This window comes from Giraffa tippelskirchi, chromosome 12 (assembly GCF_054371585.1).
Source record: "Giraffa tippelskirchi isolate mGirTip1 chromosome 12, T2T-mGirTip1v1.2.pri, whole genome shotgun sequence".
NCBI lineage: Eukaryota > Metazoa > Chordata > Mammalia > Artiodactyla > Giraffidae > Giraffa > Giraffa tippelskirchi.
This window is the reverse complement of record NC_137286.1, coordinates 2,498,511-2,516,399: the sequence shown is the minus strand read 5'-3', so window position 1 is coordinate 2,516,399 and position 17,889 is coordinate 2,498,511. Positions and strand designations below refer to the sequence as shown.

General features: G+C 61.6%; 1 protein-coding gene and 1 long non-coding RNA gene across 3 annotated transcripts; one reads left to right on the top strand and one right to left on the bottom strand.

Annotated features, from left to right (window-relative positions):
* Window positions 1–609: 609 nt before the first annotated feature.
* On the bottom strand, window positions 610–3,293 carry LOC145529076 (uncharacterized). The gene is made up of 3 exons (XR_014070899.1): window positions 2,943–3,293; window positions 1,472–1,563; window positions 610–815 (listed from the first exon to the last, which is right to left on the bottom strand). It is a non-coding gene; the product is annotated as an uncharacterized LOC145529076 (long non-coding RNA).
* A 73-nt stretch (window positions 3,294–3,366) lies between these two features.
* TNFAIP2 (TNF alpha induced protein 2) lies at window positions 3,367–15,797 on the top strand. Of its 2 annotated transcripts, XM_081548678.1 has the most exons (13): window positions 3,367–3,675; window positions 6,121–6,226; window positions 6,420–6,777; window positions 7,068–7,716; window positions 10,294–10,408; window positions 10,561–10,683; window positions 10,842–10,942; window positions 11,598–11,696; window positions 12,249–12,372; window positions 13,257–13,379; window positions 13,538–13,693; window positions 13,879–14,000; window positions 15,650–15,797. In XM_081548678.1, the coding sequence occupies exons 3-13, from the start codon at window positions 6,444–6,446 to the stop codon at window positions 15,789–15,791; spliced, it is 2,088 nt and encodes a 695-aa protein (XP_081404804.1). In that variant the 5' UTR covers window positions 3,367–3,675; window positions 6,121–6,226; window positions 6,420–6,443; the 3' UTR covers window positions 15,792–15,797. The 2 variants fall into 2 exon arrangements, with proteins under 2 accessions (XP_081404804.1, XP_081404803.1); XM_081548677.1 differs by lacking the exon at window positions 6,121–6,226.
* The last annotated feature ends 2,092 nt before the right edge of the window (window positions 15,798–17,889 follow it).

Sequence of the window (17,889 nt, the reverse complement as noted above, 5' to 3'; positions counted from 1 at the left end):
TGGGTTTCTCCAGGCAAGGGTCCTGGAGTGGGTTGTCATTTCCTCCTCCAGAGGATTATCCTGACTCAGGGATCAAACCCATGTCTGCTGAGTCTCCTGAATTGGCAAGTGGATTCTTTACCACTGAGCCTCCTGGAAAGCCCTGATCAACATTAGGGGTAAGTAATATAGCACACTCACTGGAAAAGACCCTGATGCTGGGAAAGATGGAGGGCAGGAGAACGGGGTAACAGGATGAGACGGTTGGATGTCATTATCGACTCAATGGACGTGAGTTGGAGCAAGTTCCAGGAGATAGTGAAGGACAGGGAAGCCTGGTGTGCTGCAGCCCGTGGGGTCACAAAGCGTCGGACACGACTGAAGGACTGAACCACAACAAGATGCTTAGTGCAGGCCCCCAGCTCCACCACTGACCGCCACGTGACTGGGCCTATCTGTGCCTTGATTTCTTCATCTGTGGAAAGGAGATAATTAAGGAGCACCCGTTTCATCAGTGGAGAAGAAATGGCGACCTACTCCAGTGTTCTTGCCTGGAGAATCCCAGGGACCGGGGAGCCTCGTGGGCTTCCGTCTATGCGTTCGCACAGAGTCGGACATGACTGAAGTGACTTAGCAGCAGCATTTCATCATGTTGTCTGATTAAACCAGTTAACGCATGCAAAGCCCTTAGGAGAGAGCCTGACGCCTGTGGAGGTCGACAAAAGTCAGCTGTCTACTCAAAAGAACCGAAAGCAGGGTCTGGGAGGGCTGGTTTAGTTCCCAGGCTCACAGCAGCATTATTCACAACAGCCAAGAGGTGGCAGCAACCCAGGTGTCTGCGGACAAATGAAAAGATACACAATGAAATGCTATTCAAGCTCTAAAAGGAAGGACATTCTGACACGTGCCGCAACATGGATGACCCTTGAGGATATTATGCGAAGTTATGTAAGCCAGTCACAAAAGGACAAACACTGTCCCTTTGATTCCACTTATATGAGCTACTTTGAGTGGTCAAGTTTATAGAGATGGGAAGTAGAATGACGGATGCCAGGCTGTGGGAGGCTGAGAAAGGGGAGGTCGTCTTTAATGAGTATGGAGTTTCAGTTTTGCAAACTGGAGATGGATGGTGGTGATGGTTGCATAACAACATATAACTTAGTGCCACTGCACTGTGGACTTACAATGGTCCAAATGGGGCATTTGGTTATGTGAATTTTACAACAATAAAAAAAAGTCACCTGTCATTTCCAAGCAGAGGGAAGGCATGTGTCCAGGGCCTCTCAAGTCCCCGGCTGCAGGCAAGGAGCTGACCACAGCTCTGGGCCAGGTGTGGGTGCACTTGACCTCTGGGCTGGCCTTGGGGGTCTGCTGCCAGCCCACCCCTGCCTGCTGCCCTCCTGCCAGGTGGAACCGGCCTGCAGCCTGCGGCCCAACCCCCCGGGGAGGTGGGTAATGGGACAGCAGCTGACCAGGGACACTCCCAACTCACATCTGATGCTCATTTCCTGCTGAGGGTGGAATTCTTGGCTGGCCTTTGGCTCCTTCTGGAAGTGTCTGGTCTCCTGAGGACTGTTTCCTCATCTGTCAAGAAGGGGTAAGAATAGCTCCTGCCTCCTGGGCCCCACTGACAGTCACACCCCTTGGCTCTCCATGCAGCCCTATTAGAGGGTTGCCCTTGAGCTGGGGGCTTCATGGACATGACCCTTGACCCTCAGGCCTGAACTCAGGGAAAGGGGAAGTGACTGCGGCAGCCACAGGAGGGCGAGGCAACTTGTCCCAAGCCCTGGTTGCAGCCTGGGCAAGGCCCAGGAAAGGGAGTGCAGGCGTCTTGGCAGCTGGTGAAGGGGTGCCTAGCCTTCCCCGGGTGGTGGGGAGGTTCTTCCTGCCCCTGCCCATCAGGGTCTGGGGCTCTGAGGGGGTGGTGGGTCTGTGAGCCTGACACTGTCCCCTCCTCCATGACCCAGAGCACTTCGGATTCTCCAGCGATTTCCCAATCTGGGCTTAGAAGAGGAGGCTGGCAGGGAGAATTGAGGATTGCACAATGAGGCCACGGCAGACAGCCACGGAGGCAGTGGGCCAGGACCCCTTGGATCTTGCCCTCATCACCCTCTCTGGCTGGATGAACTTGGGGGGGGTCTGGCCTTTAGTCTCCCCATCTATGCACTGGGAGCAGTTGGAATGACCCCCTAGTCAGGGGGCACTGTGACTGTTGGTTCAGATCTGAAAAATGTCACCCCTGAGGCCACGAGGAGAGGAGGGGGTGGAGTCTGTCTTACTGCAGCCTTCTGAAGCCCTGAAGCCCCCTTTTCCCACAACAGCCTCCCCAACCCCCTCCTACCCCTCCCAGAGACAGGATCAATGTCCAAGCCCCAAACTGGCCCCTGGCCGCCTTTCCCAAGGAGGAAGAGGAAGTTCTCAGTTACAAGGGGCACCCCCATCTCTCCCCTGCCTTGCCCACTTGGCCGTGCCTCTCAAGCTGCAGAGATCTGTGCCCAGTTTCCAGGGGGAGCAGGGAACCAGAGGGGTGGGGGAGGGGGCACACCAAAGGGAGGGAGGAGCAGAAGCGCTATTAAGGAGCAAAAAGGAAGCGGGTGCCCAGACGGGAAATTCCTGAGCTGCACGGTCCTTTTCAAAGGGCAGGAATTTGTAGGATGTGGAACAGGGAAGAGGTCCTCTTCCCCAGCTCCCCTCCGGTCCCTTGACTGACCCAGAGAAACAGGCCTCAGATGGGAAACTGAGGCCCAGAAAGCAATGTGACCTGCTCAAGGCCACGCCGAGTGAGGACAAAGCCGGGCTGAGTGAGCCTGAGCTGTCAGGGTCCCCATCTGGTGCCTTTAGGAGCCTGGCCTGGCCCGGCCTGGGTCCCAGAAAGGGAAAGTGCTTCAGTGGGAGTCCTACAGGCCTGGGTGTGGGTTCCGACCCCCATTTACTGCCTGTGTGACCTCGGGCAAGTCACTCACTTTTGTGAGCCATTTCCCCTTTTAAGGAAGGCTGGGTGATGAGGGTGTATGCCAGGCACCAGCACAGGGGTTCTTCAAAGGCTGACCAGCACCCGGTCCCTGAGGGCGCCTCCTCCATGGGGACCGCCTCCCCAGGGATGTGTGTGGCCACAGTGACACGCAGGGTGGGAACACTCTCTCCAGAAGGGGTGATCCTCCGAGCGGTCAGCCTCAGAGTCAGGTGGGACAGTCCCCAGCACCCCGCAGGAGGAAAGGAACTCCCCACAGTTGGGGGTGAGCTGGGTTGTCTAGGGGTTCCTCCGAGCTGCTGGAGGTGCTGGCTCTGTGACGCGCGAAGGTGGTCCTGAGTGCGGGGCCCCTTCCAGTCAGCCAATCAGAAGCTGTCGTCGGACAATGGGTCAGCACCGAACCCATCCTGTCCGCTGGGTCGTGCGGGTCTAGAGCCCCACTCAGGCCTGGCGACAGCCAGCCCCGACACCCCGCCCAGGCTGGTGGGAGGGAGGGAGCCCTTCCCGTACACCCCAGCTTGGCCGGCCCCGCTGCGCTCAGGGGGTGCGCGCGGCACCGGACGCGGGGACCCGGGCAGCCCCCAGTCACACTCTCTCGGCTTTGGCCTCAGCCCGCGGGTTTTCCGCGGGGGCGGCGGGCGGGGCGGGCCGGCCCGACCGGGGCGGAGCCTGCGTCTATTTCAGGCGGCGCCCGGCTCTGCGGCGACAGGCTCGGCCCGGACACAGTAAGTGACCTGCGCTCGCGGTGCGTCCGGTGCGTCTGTCCCCAAACTCTTCGCGCGGCTGCCCACCGGCCCCGCCGCGACCCGCGTCTCTGGCCCGATCCCGGTAGGGAGCGGCTGGCGCGATGGAAGGAACCCGGCGCGGAGAGCCCCAGGTCTTCCGCAGCCCCCCTTCTAGGGAAACTGAAGCCCTCCGGCTGAGCTGCCTCAGGGTGCAGAGGGTCGGGTTAGATGCTCCCAGCGGAGGGCTCTGTCCTGGGAAAGCAGGGAGGAGGGGGCTGTGGAAAGGGGCCCTGGTGTCCCTTTCTTTGCAGCAGAAGGGGCGGGGCGGCCCAAGGCGGAGTGGCGAGGGGCGGCTGGCTGTGTGACTGAGGCCGAGTCACTTCACCTGCCTGAGCTTGAATATCCTCGTGCGCAGGGACCAGGGAGGCTGGCGTGGACCTCAGCCCTGACCCTGGGGAGGAGAGTGAGGGTGTGTGTGCCCACATAGAAACTGGGGGAGCTGGGAGGACCAGGGAGGTGCCCCAGGCTGTGGCCACACGGTCTGACTCGGAGCATGCCCCTTCCTGTCCGACTGTGCCCAGCCACTGGCCTCGGCTTAAAGGAATGTCTCTCCTGCCCTCTTATGCTGAGTCCGGGCACCAGGATTAGCCTGACAGACACTGGGACAGAAGACTCAGACCCTTACTGAGGCCTGGCCAGGTGCCAGCATGTGGCTGTGCGCTTCCCTCACATCCTTCTTTCAGCAGCACTGTGAGGTGGGGTTCTCCTCATGGCACGGATGGGAAGACTGAGGTCTATGAAGGCAGGGTGGTATCTGGTCCACACCCTAGTGGATGCTACAGCCAAGCCCACAATGGTCTCTCTTTCTGCTGCACCAGCTGCCTCAGAGTGAAGGCCTGGGCAGGGGCCAAAGGGGCTGCTGCGGACCTTGGAGGGGGAGGAGATTTTGTGCCCCAGAGGCGGGGAGGCGGCGATGCCATGTGGGGACCGGCAGGAACCAGGTCTGGAGGCTGAGGGGAGCCTAGCACCTGTGGGGACGGAGGAGGCGGAGGCAGTGAGGGCAGAAGTGAGGCCAGTGGGTCCGCAGCTGCTCAGGAGGGCCCTTCCCCTCCCCCAGCAGCCGGGGGAGAGGTGGGGCCTGGGCCAGGGTGAGGCTGAGCGGCCCTTGCCAACCAGCTAGACCAGCTCCTGTGGGTTCCTGGCATGAAAGTGAGATGGATTGGGAGGGATGCTGGGGGAAGGGATGGACATGGCAGAAGTGCCCAGTGGCCTTGCACCTGGGGACCCTGGTCAGGGCTCCCCAGAGTACCCTCAGCTTGGTTATGGAGGGGAACTCGTAGTCCAAATGGCACCGGGAGGCAGCTGAGACCCAGCAGTGTAGGACTCTGACCCCCGGCATCTGGTGAGGCTGTGAGAGGGGAGAACGCCCAGCTTCCTGGCCGCTGAGTGGCTCTGGTCAAGCTCGGAGCTTTGGGAGGAGTTCCTGGGAGGATGGTCGAAGGTGGCTGAGCTGGTGGGAAGGCAGCAGGGGATGTGGAAAGTCTGACGGGCCTAATCCAGCCCCCCCCACATCCTGCCACCTCAGTTTCCCATTCTGGAGGGTCGGATCACCCCGTCTGCCTTGCAGGACTGCTGCAGGGGCGAGTTGAAGTCGTGCTGTATGAGTCACGACTTGGTGTATTTACTCCTGGGTGGTGGGGCAGGCACCGTGGTTGTGGGTCATCCCAGTTACCAAGGAGGCCTGTCCCCCTCTGCTCCCCATTCCCAGCCCTGCCCTGCTCCCTCCTTTCGGGTCAGCCTCGTTCCCCTCCACCGGTCCTGGCCTGGCCTCCCCCCCCCCCCCCCGTCAAGGAACTGGGGAGGGTGCTGCCTCTCTGAATGGTGGGGGTGCCCAGTGCCTGGTGAGCTGAGCTCCAAGCTGTTGACCACAGGGACATTTTAAGCCTCTCTGAGCTTGTTATGTGAGATGAGGAAAATAACACCCCTCCTGGAAGGCAGTGCGGAAGTGATGGGATGGGCCCTCAGGAAGGGCCCAGGAAATGGAAGCTTCTGTGGTGGTGATGTCACCCCACTTGGGGAGCAGGCAGGGTGCGGTGGAGCTTCCCGTCTGGGCTGCTGTGTGACCTCAGACAGGCTTGCGCCTCGTTGGGCCGCTTGTCCCTCCGACCTGGGAAAGGGCTTGAGGGGGCACTGTGGTTTCTGTAGACCTGAGCCCCAAGGTCATAATACCGGTCTGGCCCTGCCTGCCTCGTGGTCCCAACGCGAGCAGCCGTTTCTGCTCATCGCGTTCCTCTGGGACCCCAAGCCACAGGAGTCAAAAGAACAGAGCAGAATGGAGGATGGGGCTGGGGCCGGATTCCTGCCTCAGCCCAGCCTCTAGCGCCTGGACCTCGGTTCTCGCTCTGTGCACGGGGCCAGCTGGCCGCGCTCTGCCCCCTCCCCCAGGGTCCCCGGCGAGCCTGTGGTCCCCCTCCCTGCCCAGAGGATGGGCTGTCAAGGAAGGATTTGCCAAAATGAAGTCCCCTTCTGTCTGGAGATTCTGGGAGGGCCTGTGAGTACTGTGGAACCGGCGTCCAGGGGGAAAGTTGAGTTGTTGGTACCCATCTGGGCCAGGAGACAGCCAGAGCCCTGGTGGTCACATGAGTGAAAACAGATCAGTCTGGCTGGGTGCTTGGGCTGGGGAGCCAGGGGCCAGTCCCCCGCGACCACTGACCCTCTCATTCCCTCCTCTTGTCAAACCGCAGGCCTGAGCCAGGGTGAAGCTGAAGATGTTCACCTTCTTGCAAGGACTCCCACGCCAGCAGCCTGTGTCCAGGGCCCCTAACTTCCCCAGAAGCCCCCAGAGGTTGCCCTCTACCTCAGAGGCAGAGTTGGAGGCCTCCATGTCGGAGGCCTCCTCTGAGGACCTGGTACCACCCCTGGAGGCCGAGGTGGCCCCAGACAGGGATGAAGAAGAGGCCAGCAAGAAGAAGAAGTCAAAAGGCCTGGCAAACGTGTTCAGCGTCTTCACCAAGGGGAGGAAGAAGAAGGGTCAGCCCAGCTCAGCAGAGACTGAGGGGGAGTCTGAGTCCAGTCCACAGCCACCTGGCCAGCTGCCCACAGGTAGGCGGGAGGCCCCTCCCCAGGTGGGCAGGGTCTGAGCAGGATGGGGGCTCATCCGAGAGGATGCCCTGCTCAGCTGGGACAGAGGGGGCAGGGCACGTGGGCGTTGAGGGGCCTCCCCTCCCTGCTTTCACCTGCCGCCCCCTGATCTCAGGATCTGAGCCTGGTGTCCCCCACCCGGGCTGAGACACCCCGCATCTTTTGGGAGGTCTCGGCCCACAGGAGGTGACCGGGGCAGGGGGCGGGTCTCAGAGGCCCTGGGCCGCGCTAACGCAGCGTTCTGGCCGCAGTGGAGGAGCTGAAGGCCGACCTGGAGCGCGGGCGGCTGGAGGCAGCGGGGCCGCTGCTGGCGCTGGAGCTGGAGCTGCAGGAGGCCGCGGCGGCGGGCTGCGAGAGCGAGGAGGAGCTGGTGCGGCGCCAGAGCAAGGTGGAGGCGCTGTACGCGCTGCTGCGTGAGCAGGTGCTCGGGCCGCTGCGCCGGCCGCTGGAGGCGGCGCCCGAGCGGCTGCGCCAGGCGCTGGCCGTGCTGGCCGAGCAGGAGCGCCAGGACCGCGCGGCGGCGGCGGCGGCGGCGGCGGCCGGGCCCCCGGGGTGCCCGGGGCTGGCGGCCACACGGCCCCGGGGCTGGCTGCAGTTGTGGCGGGAAGGCGTGGCGCAGGCGGCCGCGGAGCGCCTGAGCCGGCGGCCGGCCGCGGACGCCGAGGGCCGCACGGAGGCCGAGCGCGCCTTCCTGCACATGGGCCGCACCATGAAGGAGGACCTGGAGGCCGTGGTGGAGCGCCTCAAGCCGCTCTTTCCCGCCGACTTCCACGTGGTGGCCGCCTACGCCGAGAGCTACCACACGCACTTCGCGGCCCAGCTGGCGGCCCTGGTGCAGTTCGAGCTGTGCCCGCGGGACACCTGCATGCTGCTGGTCTGGGTGCAGAACCTCTACCCCAAGTGAGCTCGCGGTGCGGGATGCCAGGCGGGCAGGGCCTGGGTGTCACCAAGTCGTGTGCGGAGTCCACTGGGAGAACGGCCCAGGCGGGCCTGGGATCACAGGGACAGGGCCTCCACTGGGCCTGCTTTGCCCTGGGAATCCTTACTCTCTCTGGCCTCAGCCGCATCCCACAGTTGGGGAAACTGAGGCGCAGAGAACGAGCCAAGAACCTCCTCTTTCATTCCTGAGTTTCCAGTCTGGGTTAGAGGGCGAAGCTGCCGTGATCCAGAGTCAGGAAGAGCTGTGGCCAGGAGCAGGGGCCCTGACCTGGCCTGGGTCAGCCCAGGAAGCCAGCTCGGAGAAGGCGGTGCAGGATTCTACCTGCCGCAGGAGGCAACGACCCTGCTCTGGGGCAGCTGACAGTCTAACAGAAGTAAGGGAGTCAGGCGGCGGGGAGCAAGGACAGGTGGGGAGAGGCAGAGAGAGGGGGGTGTTCCCGGCAAAGGGAGCCGCCCTACAGGGCCCCAGGCTGGGCTGGGAGGCCTTCTGGGAGCCGTGTGTAGCTCTCAGTGCTCAGTGCCCAGCAGGCCGAGGGAGCACTCCCAGGCAGGACGGGGGCACTGGGCCTGTTGGGGAAATCCCCGTTGTGCAGGGTCTTCCCCAGTGAGCCCATGGCAGAGCTGAGGTCTGGCCACCGAGGCCTGGAGCTCTCAGTTTGGGGGGCGCCTGGTACTGCCGTGGAGAATTCCTGGTACCAACTGGATTCAGATCCGGGCATCCCCTGATACACCCAGACCCCATGCATCCCTGAGCATGTTGCTGCCAGTATCTTGGGTTTCTCTGCCCACCGAAGCTGGATAAGAAAATCCGGAGACAGAGGCAAGAACATAGCAGACTCCTGCCTCCAGAACTGTGTCCCTGCCTCCATGAGGAACCTAGGGGATGGTATAGCTGGGGGGTTGCAGTCAGGGGTTGGAAATGAACAGAGGTGTTAGGATCCTGCGTGCTTCTCCTCGCACTGTTTCAAAAACAGTCATCAGGCTGGCGTTGGGTAGCCCGGTAATTTGGGTCTGTCAGTCTGGTGGCCCAGTCGTTGGGTCCGTTGTCTTTTGTGGACTGTACGGAGGCTTTCTTTCTGTAATGCAAAAAGAGAGAAAAACTCTAAGGGGTGGTTTGCAGAGAGGGTGCTGTGAGGTTGAGCCCCAGATACGGAATGTTTTGAGGGGGCTGTAGGTGCAGCATGTAATTCTCAAATCAGGTTTAATCTTTTGATAAAGAAACTTAGTTACAGACTACAGATTAGGCACAAGTAAAGAACTGGAGGAAAAACACAACACCTTTTTTTCTTCTTTTTTCCCTTATTTTACCGCAACAAGCATGTCCGTCATTTGTACAAGCTGGGTGGGCAGAGACTTAAACTGCAGTGTGGATCTGCTCAGGGATTCTGGTAGGGGCTGGCCCTGGCCTGTAGCATAAAGCCTGCAGGAAGCCTGGAGGTATAGACAGTGTGAGCGATGTCTGAGTCTCTCAGGGACACATCCGGGTCGTCAGGGGTCTTGGTTGGTGCTGGTGGGTCAGCCTCCAGCAGGGGCCCAAGGAAGGACCAGGTGGAGGTGGTGGGTGAGGAGTCAAGGAGGGCAGGGAAGCTGGCACAGGGCAGGGGATGCTGGAGAGTCCCGCCAGCTGAGCTGGTTCCTTCTTGTTGGTCCTGACTCACCAGGAAGTGCTGGGCCCTGTCCCCTCTGCCCCTCCACCTTCCTGTCCGTGACCTCGGGGCTTCAACCTGGGGCCCCCTGGGGTCAGTGCAGCAGGACACCGAGCCCTGAGAGGGGAAGTCCAGGGTGGCTCCGTGGAGGCCAGTGTGGCCAGAATGGGGAGCAAAGGGACACAGCGCATCCAGGCTTGGGGGGGGCGGGCGGCAGAAAGGGCTATTCTTGAGCCTCCGGGTAGACAAAGGCCCTGAGGAAGTGCCAGGGCTGGGCAGTCCCCAGGGGGCTCTGGCACCCAACGGAAGCGCCACAAGGATGAGTGGATATGCCTCCGTCCAGGGTGAGGTCGGGGAGGGGCAGACAGCCCTTCCTGCTGGGACTGGCCCTCCTCTGGAGACAGCAGAGCCGGTCTTGGGGGCGGAGGCGGGGCAGGGCTGGTGGGATGCAGGGTGGGGGCACGGTGGGGGATGGTGGGAAGGAGACAGAGGGTGAGAGGGGGAGGGGGAGCCCTTGGAGCCGGGAGATCAGACCGGAAATGTGGCTCTGCCCACCGCCGGTGGGAGGAGGGATTGTTGAAGGCAAGGCAGGGAGCCCCCAGAGGAGGGTCCTGCGGTGTGCCAGGCGGGAGATGGGGGCTGGGCTGTGGGGTGCCTCGGATGGGGTGGCTCTAGGCTGATGGGTCTCGGGAGCGTAACCTGGAGTAAGAGTGGACACGGGTGAGAGAGTGAACGGAGGGGGGGTGATTCCGGGGTTCAGGGCCTGGATCGAACTGAGATGGAGAAGCAGTGGGGGAGGCACTGGAGGGAAGGCGACAGAGTTGTGTGCAGGGCTCTGGTGGGGTGGGGGGAACGGCCCTGGTTTTCCTCATGCCAGCCCCTCCACCCACAGTGACATCCTCAACAGCCCCAAGCTGGCACCCGAGCTGCAGGGAATCAGACTCGGGACCCTCCTGCCCCCAACGCAGATCCGGATGCTGGAGGCCGCGTTCCTCTCCAACGAGGTGGTGAGTCCAGGGCCAGTGCCGGGCAGGGCTGAGGAGGGGCGAGAAGGAAGTGAAGGGGGGGCCGGGCAGACAGGACGTGGGCGGGGAGCCTGGCAGGGACGCCCACGTGGGCTTCACGCTACCCTGAGTGGGCCCCTCCTCCCCCACCCCAGGCCAGCGTGAGGGAGCTGACGGCCCGAGCCCTGGAGCTGGAGTCGAGGCGCTGGACCCAGGATATGGCCCCACAGAGGCTGGACGGCCGCTGCCACAGTGAGCTGGCCATCGACATCATCCAGGTAGCGCCCGCTGCCCCGCCCGCACCAGCCACGTCCCTGTGGGCAGGTGCACCTGCCACTGAGCACAGACCCCCTTGCTCCATGTCTTACCCACCCCCAGCCCTGCTCCAGCCCTAGACCAGGCGGGCTTCTGCTCAGTTTCACCCCAACCCCTGCAGATCATCTCCCAGAGCCTGGCCAACGCCGAGAGCATCACCCTTGACCTGGGCACCCAGATAAAGCCCTTGCTGTTGGTAGAGCTGGCCACGCTCCTCAGGAGGTGGGTGATGGGCATGCACGCCAGAGCGTGGGTGAAGGGTCCCTGCCGTTCCCTCTCTCAGAGCCCCACCCCTCCCTTGGGCCCTAGGTGGAGATCCTATAGCTAGACCAGTGCCCCCTCTCGGCCTCTAGGGTGTCTGCCATTATGAGCAGGAGTCCTTGTCCCCCTGCACCACCCACCTGGACGCTGAGAGCCTCAGGTCATCTGACCCCCCCACCCCGCCCCCCCACTGCTCAGCAAAGCCCCCGGAAGAGCAGCCTCCAACTGCAAAGATGCCCCCTGAGGGACTGAGGCCCTGGTGCCCCCTTCAGGTGATGCCCCAGGTCTGCGCCCCCAGAGTTCTCTTGGCTGCCCCCCTCCCCACCTCTGCCTGCAGCTCTAGAGGGGCCTGGGGGTGTGGGCGCTGCAGAGCCAGGCAGGCGCCCTCTCCAGGAGCTGTGCGGGAGCTCTGGCCCCACTGGCCTGAGCATGTGAAGCCAGTTACGGGATGCCTTCTGCATCCTGCCCTGTGCCAGTTACGGGATGCCTACTGCCTCCGCCCTGTGCTGTGGGGAGCCCACATGTGAAGCCAGGAGGCTGGGTGGGCAGGCCGCTGGAGGCTGCTATTGTCCCAGTGTTTGTGCTGCTCCTACGTGTGCCCTTTCCCTTTCACCAGCTACCAGCGCGCCTTTGATGAATTTCTGGAGAGATGCATACAGCTGCAAAATTACAGGGCCAATGTCATTGCTAACATCAACAACTGCCTCTCTTTCCGGTAAGGGTGCTGGGCAGTGGGGGGAATCACTGCGGCTGCTTGCCTGTGTTGGTGGGGGGGTGGCGGGAAGCCGGCGAGGGGTGGGGGGAGGTTCCTGGGATGGGGGAGGGAGGAGGGAGGAGGAGCAGCTTAAGCAGAGATGTTGGATGAAAATGAGCAGGCTGGAAAGGAAATGCCCAGGGCTTACAGCAGCAACAGCAAACATTTATCTAGTGCTGATGGGTCAGGCATTTATCCTGTTAGCAGCCCTGTTAAGTAGATACAGTGACTGGTCCGTTGAGCCCATGAGCACACTGAGCTATGGAGAGGCTGAGCCACTTATCCTCAGTTAGAACAGGATGTGGTGTTAGGTGTGTGTTAGGTGGGAAGGCTGGGTCCTGCTTAGGGAGCCTGGATGGAGTGCCTTGGTCTTGCTTCCGCCGGGAATGGGGATCCAGTGAGGATTCTAGAGCGATGGTTTAGGGAGATTCGCCTGGGGCTCGCTGGCTCTCTGGGTTTAGGGCTGCAGGCTGGGCTGGGCTGGCGTGACCTCCCTGCCTCCTATGCTTCCAGGATGTCCGTGGAGCAGAAGTGGCAGACATCACCAGGCCGCCGCAGCTCCGTGCTGAGCCCCCTGAATGAGCTCAAGAGCCACGGCTTTGATACCCTGCTCCAGAGCCTGTTTGGGGACCTGAAGGTAGTGCAGCCTCCTGCCCCGCCGCACGTGCTGAATCTAGTGCTGGAGGGGCTAGGGGAGGGCCTGGGAGAGTAGGGTGGGGGGGTGTAGGGTGTGGGGGTGGTGGGGGGCAGAAATGAAGACCTGGCACAAGGAAGGCGCTGCGCAGGACAGCTGCAGGGAGGCTGGTGCAGCCCCGGTGATGGGGCCATGGCCCCCCCTTGACGTCACCCCCGCTTCAGCCTGGGGCTTGGCCTCAGAGGGCCGCTTAGGGCCCTGGGTGCAGATGAGACGCCTCAGCGCCCCTCCCCCGTTTGGACTCCACCTAGCCCTCAAGTTTGCCTGTACATTTCCCCTGAGGTCCCCAGACCCTCCTGCCCGCACCCTGCCTCCCAGCCGGGACACTCAGAGCCTCTGGCGGCTCCCGCCACATCTGCTGGGGCCAGGGCATCCCCAGAAGCCCTTACTGCCTGTACTGCAGGAGGAGGTGGGGGTCCTATGGGAAGAAGGGGGGCACTCCCTGCCTACTCCCCCGTGGGAGCCCACCTTGTCCCCTGCCCCGCAGCTATGGGTGGCCAGGCAGTGACCCTGGATGACTTGGCAGGGTCATCATTATCATAGGCCCAGCCAAGCACATGGCTTTGTTTATGCAGGAATTAATTTATTTAAGGAGGGAAGCGGTGGAGAAGGCCTCAGGGCAGGCAGGTGGCAGATGGCAGCCCCGGCTGGTCAGCCTTGGAGAAGGGGATGCAGACCTGGCCTCCGCTTCCTGCTGGAGCACTGGGGGAATCCTTAATATAACCTGACCCCTGTCCTGGCCCCGTGTGTGGTGTGCGTGCGTGTCTACTGGGCTGGCCCTTCCTCTGCCGGGCGTGGCCACACAGCCTGACCCTCTCCTTTCCCAGCCGCTGTTCAAGAGGTTCACGCAGACCCGCTGGGCCGCCCCCCAGCAGACCCTGGAGAAAATCGTCTCCGCTGTGGCTGAGAGGATGCCCGAGTTCTCAGGGCTGCAGGACTGCTTCCGGGAGGTGAGGGGGTGCTGGGCTGCCAGTGGAGGGACATGCAGGCAGACATGTGTGTGCGCACACCCGGAGGCGCTGTTTTGCTCTGGCATCTGCCCCCACCCCCCGGACCCTGGCCTCCAGGGAGGGGTGGGTTCCCACGGCCCTGCCCACTTGCCCCCTAGGAGCTCCTGGAGGCGGTCCATCTGCACCTGGTCAAGGAGTACATCGCCCGCCTCTGCAAGCGGCACCTGGTCCTCAAGACGGCGGAGCAGCAGCAGCAGCTGGCGGGACACATCCAGGCCAACGCCCAGCTCATCCAGCAGTTCTGCACCCAGAACGTAAGCCCCAACCCCCGCCAAACCTCCCACGGTGGTGGGCTGCCCTCCTGCTCCCGGCTCTTCACGGGCTAGGATAGCCCCTCTGGGCCTCTCCCAACCTGATTGGGTCCGACCTGAGCCTCTCTGGGCCCCTGGGCGCGCTTCTGGGCAGGGCCAGCCCCCCTCAACGAGGCCTGTGCCTGCAGGGCTCCCCGGCCACCTGGCTGCATCACGCCCTCCCCACGCTCGCCGAGATCATTCGCCTGCAAGACCCGAGTGCCATCAAGATCGAGGTGGCCACCTATGCCACCTGGTACCCTGACTTCAGGTGAGAACCAGGGTCTCCGAGCACCCGGGGAAAGCAGTGTGGCCTGTGGTTCCCCACTGCGGTCAGAGCCAGGGGGGCGGCCAGAGTGCGTCCCTGCAGGGTGGGCAGAGATACTGGCCACTGTGCCCAGATCTTTACAGCAGCTGTTCACTCAGTCCTCGCTGCCACCCAGTGGGGCTGACACTCTTCATCCCTGTGGTCCAGGTGAGACCTGGGGAGTGTGAGGAATGTGGCCAGGGTGACGCGGCTGGTCAGTGGTAGAGCCGAGACGACAAAGCCGGGCAGTCCGGCTCCACACCGCGTGCTCTGAGCCTTTCCTTCAGGGGGGGATCCGAGACCAGAGGGACCAGGGACCTGCTGGAGGCCATGGCACGTCTGTAGTGAAGCTAGGGTCCACCAGTCAGCCTAGGGGTCCTCAGAGGCTTGACCTGTGCTCTGGGTCCTGGGGCCTCTGTTCCAGGGTGGAGGCTCAGTCCCTGACTGCCTGAGGATCTGGTGAGCCAGGGCAGTTGTCTCTGTGGGTTGATTCCTCTGGTGTGGTCGACCTGTCCTAGCGTAGCCTGGTCCAGCCGCTGGCTGGTCTACTCCACCTATTCAGGCACCCATCCACTTACACACTCACCCGTCCATCTACCCACTCATGCAGGCACCTGCTTACCCATCTGTACGCCCATCTGGCTATCCATTCATCTGATCACCCACTCATCTACCCATCTGTCCGTCCTTCGATCTATCCATCCACCCATCTAGTCATCCACCTGCCCACCTATCCATCTATCCATTCATGTATCCATGTATCCACCCATCCCGCCAACAGTTATCAGGTGGTCTCCTACTAGGTACCGGGCCCAGTTTTAGGCACCAGGACGCAAGGAAGTACAAGACAGACCAGGCCTCCTGACAGACAGATAGTCAGATGAGGGTTAGCAATGATGAGGTCATCCAGCAAAAGAGTACAGTACTATTTGCAAGTTTTAAAGATTGTTTAACCAAGGGAGGTTCTGACTTTAGAGCTGGAAAATCCTCTCTGGGGAGCTGACTTTTTTTTTTTCAAATTTCATTATTTGCTTTTGGCTCTGCTGGGTCTTTGTTGCTGTGTGAGCTTTTCTCTAGTTGCAGCCAGTGGAGGCTGCTCTCAAGTTGCAGCGCACGGGCTTCTCATTGTAGTAACTTCTCTTATTTCAGAGCACGGGCTTGAGGGCTTCAGTAGTTGTGGTCCTCAGGCTCTTGAGCACAGGCTCAATAGCTGTAGTCCAGGGCTAACTTGCTTGGTGGCATTTGGGATCTTCCCAGATCAGGGGTCGAACCTGTGTCTCCTGCACTGGCAGGCAGTTTCTTGACGGAGAGGTGACATGTTAGCTAAGTGCTAAAGGGTGGAAGGAGCTGGTTACCTCAAGGGCATGGGGACGAGCGTTCCAAGAGGAATAGCCAGTGCAAAGGCCGGACCGGGCAGGAGCTTGGCACCCTCTGGAGCCACTGTGGCCGGTGCCGCCTGAGCACGGTGGGTTAAGCAGAGCAGGCACCCTCGTGGGCAGGGGGGTTGGCTACTGGGCCCTGTGGCTCCAGCCAGGAGTCTGAGGAAGCTGGGAAGGGATGTGAGCAGGGGTGTTGGCCAGCGGGCTGGACTGATGGGACCCTATCTTTGCCAGCAAGGGCCACCTGAGCGCCATCCTGGCCATCAAGGGGAACCTGTCCAGCAGTGACGCCAAGAGCATCCGGAGCATTCTGGACATCAACATGGGGGCGCACGAGCCCTCCAAGGCCCTATTTTCGCTTATAAAGGTTGGTTAGCTTTTCCTGCGGCCTGACCTTCTTAGGAGCGCCTGGCGAGCATGGACACCCCTGCGTTTGGGGGCCGTCAGACCAGCACCAGCGTCACAGCCCCACACAGCCCCTCCTGGGGGTCCTTCCTTCTGCTGCTGCTTCCGCCCAGGCCTGGCCGAGATGTGGGCCCCTGGGCCGCTGGAACCGGACAAGCCGTGGCGTGTTGACCCCTCCTGTGGGGGCAGGAGCCGTGCCGAGAAGCTCTGTGGATGACAGTGGAGTTTGCACGCCCTGAAGGAGGGGCCAGGAGGGTGTGCGGCTTGGGGACCCAGCTCCGGGATCACCGCCTGTCTGTGGGGTCCTGCCACACCTGCCTGAGGACCGCCCGGCTCAGGCGGGGTCTCCCGCCTCCCCAGCTCCTGACCGGGGCCTGAGCCTCGCCCCTCCTGCCTCCTCTGGTCCAGGGCTGTGTCAAGCTGGGCTCAGCCTGTGAGTGGAACAGAAGGAAGAACTGGAGAAGAAAAAAGAGAAAGATGAGCTCTTATCTGGGAAGGGGTGGGGGGACTGGAAAAGGGCCTGTGGGATGACAGGGCAAGCGGGGGCAAAGCCAGCGTCCGAGCCCCTGACCCCTCTCTGATTCCCCTGGGGTGTCCCCTGAGGATGGGCCTGGGAAGGGGAGGACCTGCTGGGTTTTCTCAGGCTCTGCCTCCTCGACAAAGGGCAGGCCCGGGGATGCTTCCGTTGGTCCTCCCCTGGAGGTCAGGCTGAGGTCGGGGCAGGGCCATCTTGACCTCTGACCCCTTGGCCTCTGGGTCAGTTCTCTGTTGCTAGTCTAACAAACTTCCAAAGCTTGGGAGACTAAAACGAGAACTTGTCTTTCAGCTCTGGAGGTCAGCAGTCTGACGTGGGTCTGGTGGGCTGAGCCGGGCAGGTTCCTCTGGAAGCTCTGGCGGGGAAGTTCCTTGACTTTTCCAGTTTTCAGAGGCCAGCCTCCCATATTTCTTGGCTTGTGGCCCCCTTCCATTTCCAAAACCTGCAATGGCCTGTCAGATCCTTTTCGCGTCTCAGCACTCCCCTCCTACCTCCCTCTTTCAGTTTAAGGCCCCTGGTGGTGACCTTTAACCCACCAGGCAATGACCTTTGACCTACCCAGGCACTCCAGGATCCTCTTCTGATGCTAAGGTCAGCTGATTATTAGTTCCACCTGACAACCTTAACGCCTCTGCCATGGAAACTAACATAGTCACGGCCCCAGGGATTAGGATGTGAGCATCTTAATGGGGGGGACATTGTTTTGCCCACCACAGCCTTCATCCATCCCCTGCCCTGTGGGATGCCTTATCCCACCCAGGAAAGCATAGGTTCAGTCACCCTCCTCGGCCTGGGGCAGTTCAGACACAGGCATGACCCCGTCCCACCTGTGCCTGTGGGAACGCCCCTCTGTGACTGGGTTTGCAGCCGTCTTTCTTGGACTTGTCCCCCTCTTTCCAGGTACTGTGGCCAGAAATTGGCCCGTGTAAATGGTGCATGAAGGCCTTTGTACATTTGTAGAAGTTTGCATGTTTGACGTTATTATTTTTTGATAGTATGCTTTTGTATGTTTTTTTAAGACCAATCTCTTGGTTTTTATAGCTTAATATAAAGCTGATTTCAAAAGTGGCTGTGGAGTGATTTCTCTTGGGAGAGGCTTTCTCAGCCTCTCGGGGTCTGGCAGACTCTGTCCCCCCAGGTTCTGTGTCCAGTCCCCCAGCACCTCCTGCCCACCTCTCACCTGTGAGCGTGACCCTTGGGGAGGGTCTGCTGTGGGCCCAGGCTGCTCACTTCACCCTTCAGCTTCCTTACCTGGAGATGGTGATCACGAACCTGTCTGACTTCCCCCACAGCCCTTTACAGAGGAGGGGACGGCAGGGCCTCCAGATGACATTCCAGCTTCAGGCATCGGGCCCGGGGGGATCTGGCTCTCGTATTCCCGGAACTGACTTTGAAGGGCCCAGCTGCAGTCACAGCTGGGCCCAGCTCTCCTCCTCACCCCCATCCTGGCCCAGGCTTTGGAGAAGGGCAGAGTCCCTGGGAGGCAAAGGGGAACCTTGGTGAACTCATTCCACAGAGCTGGAGGCGGGGGTGG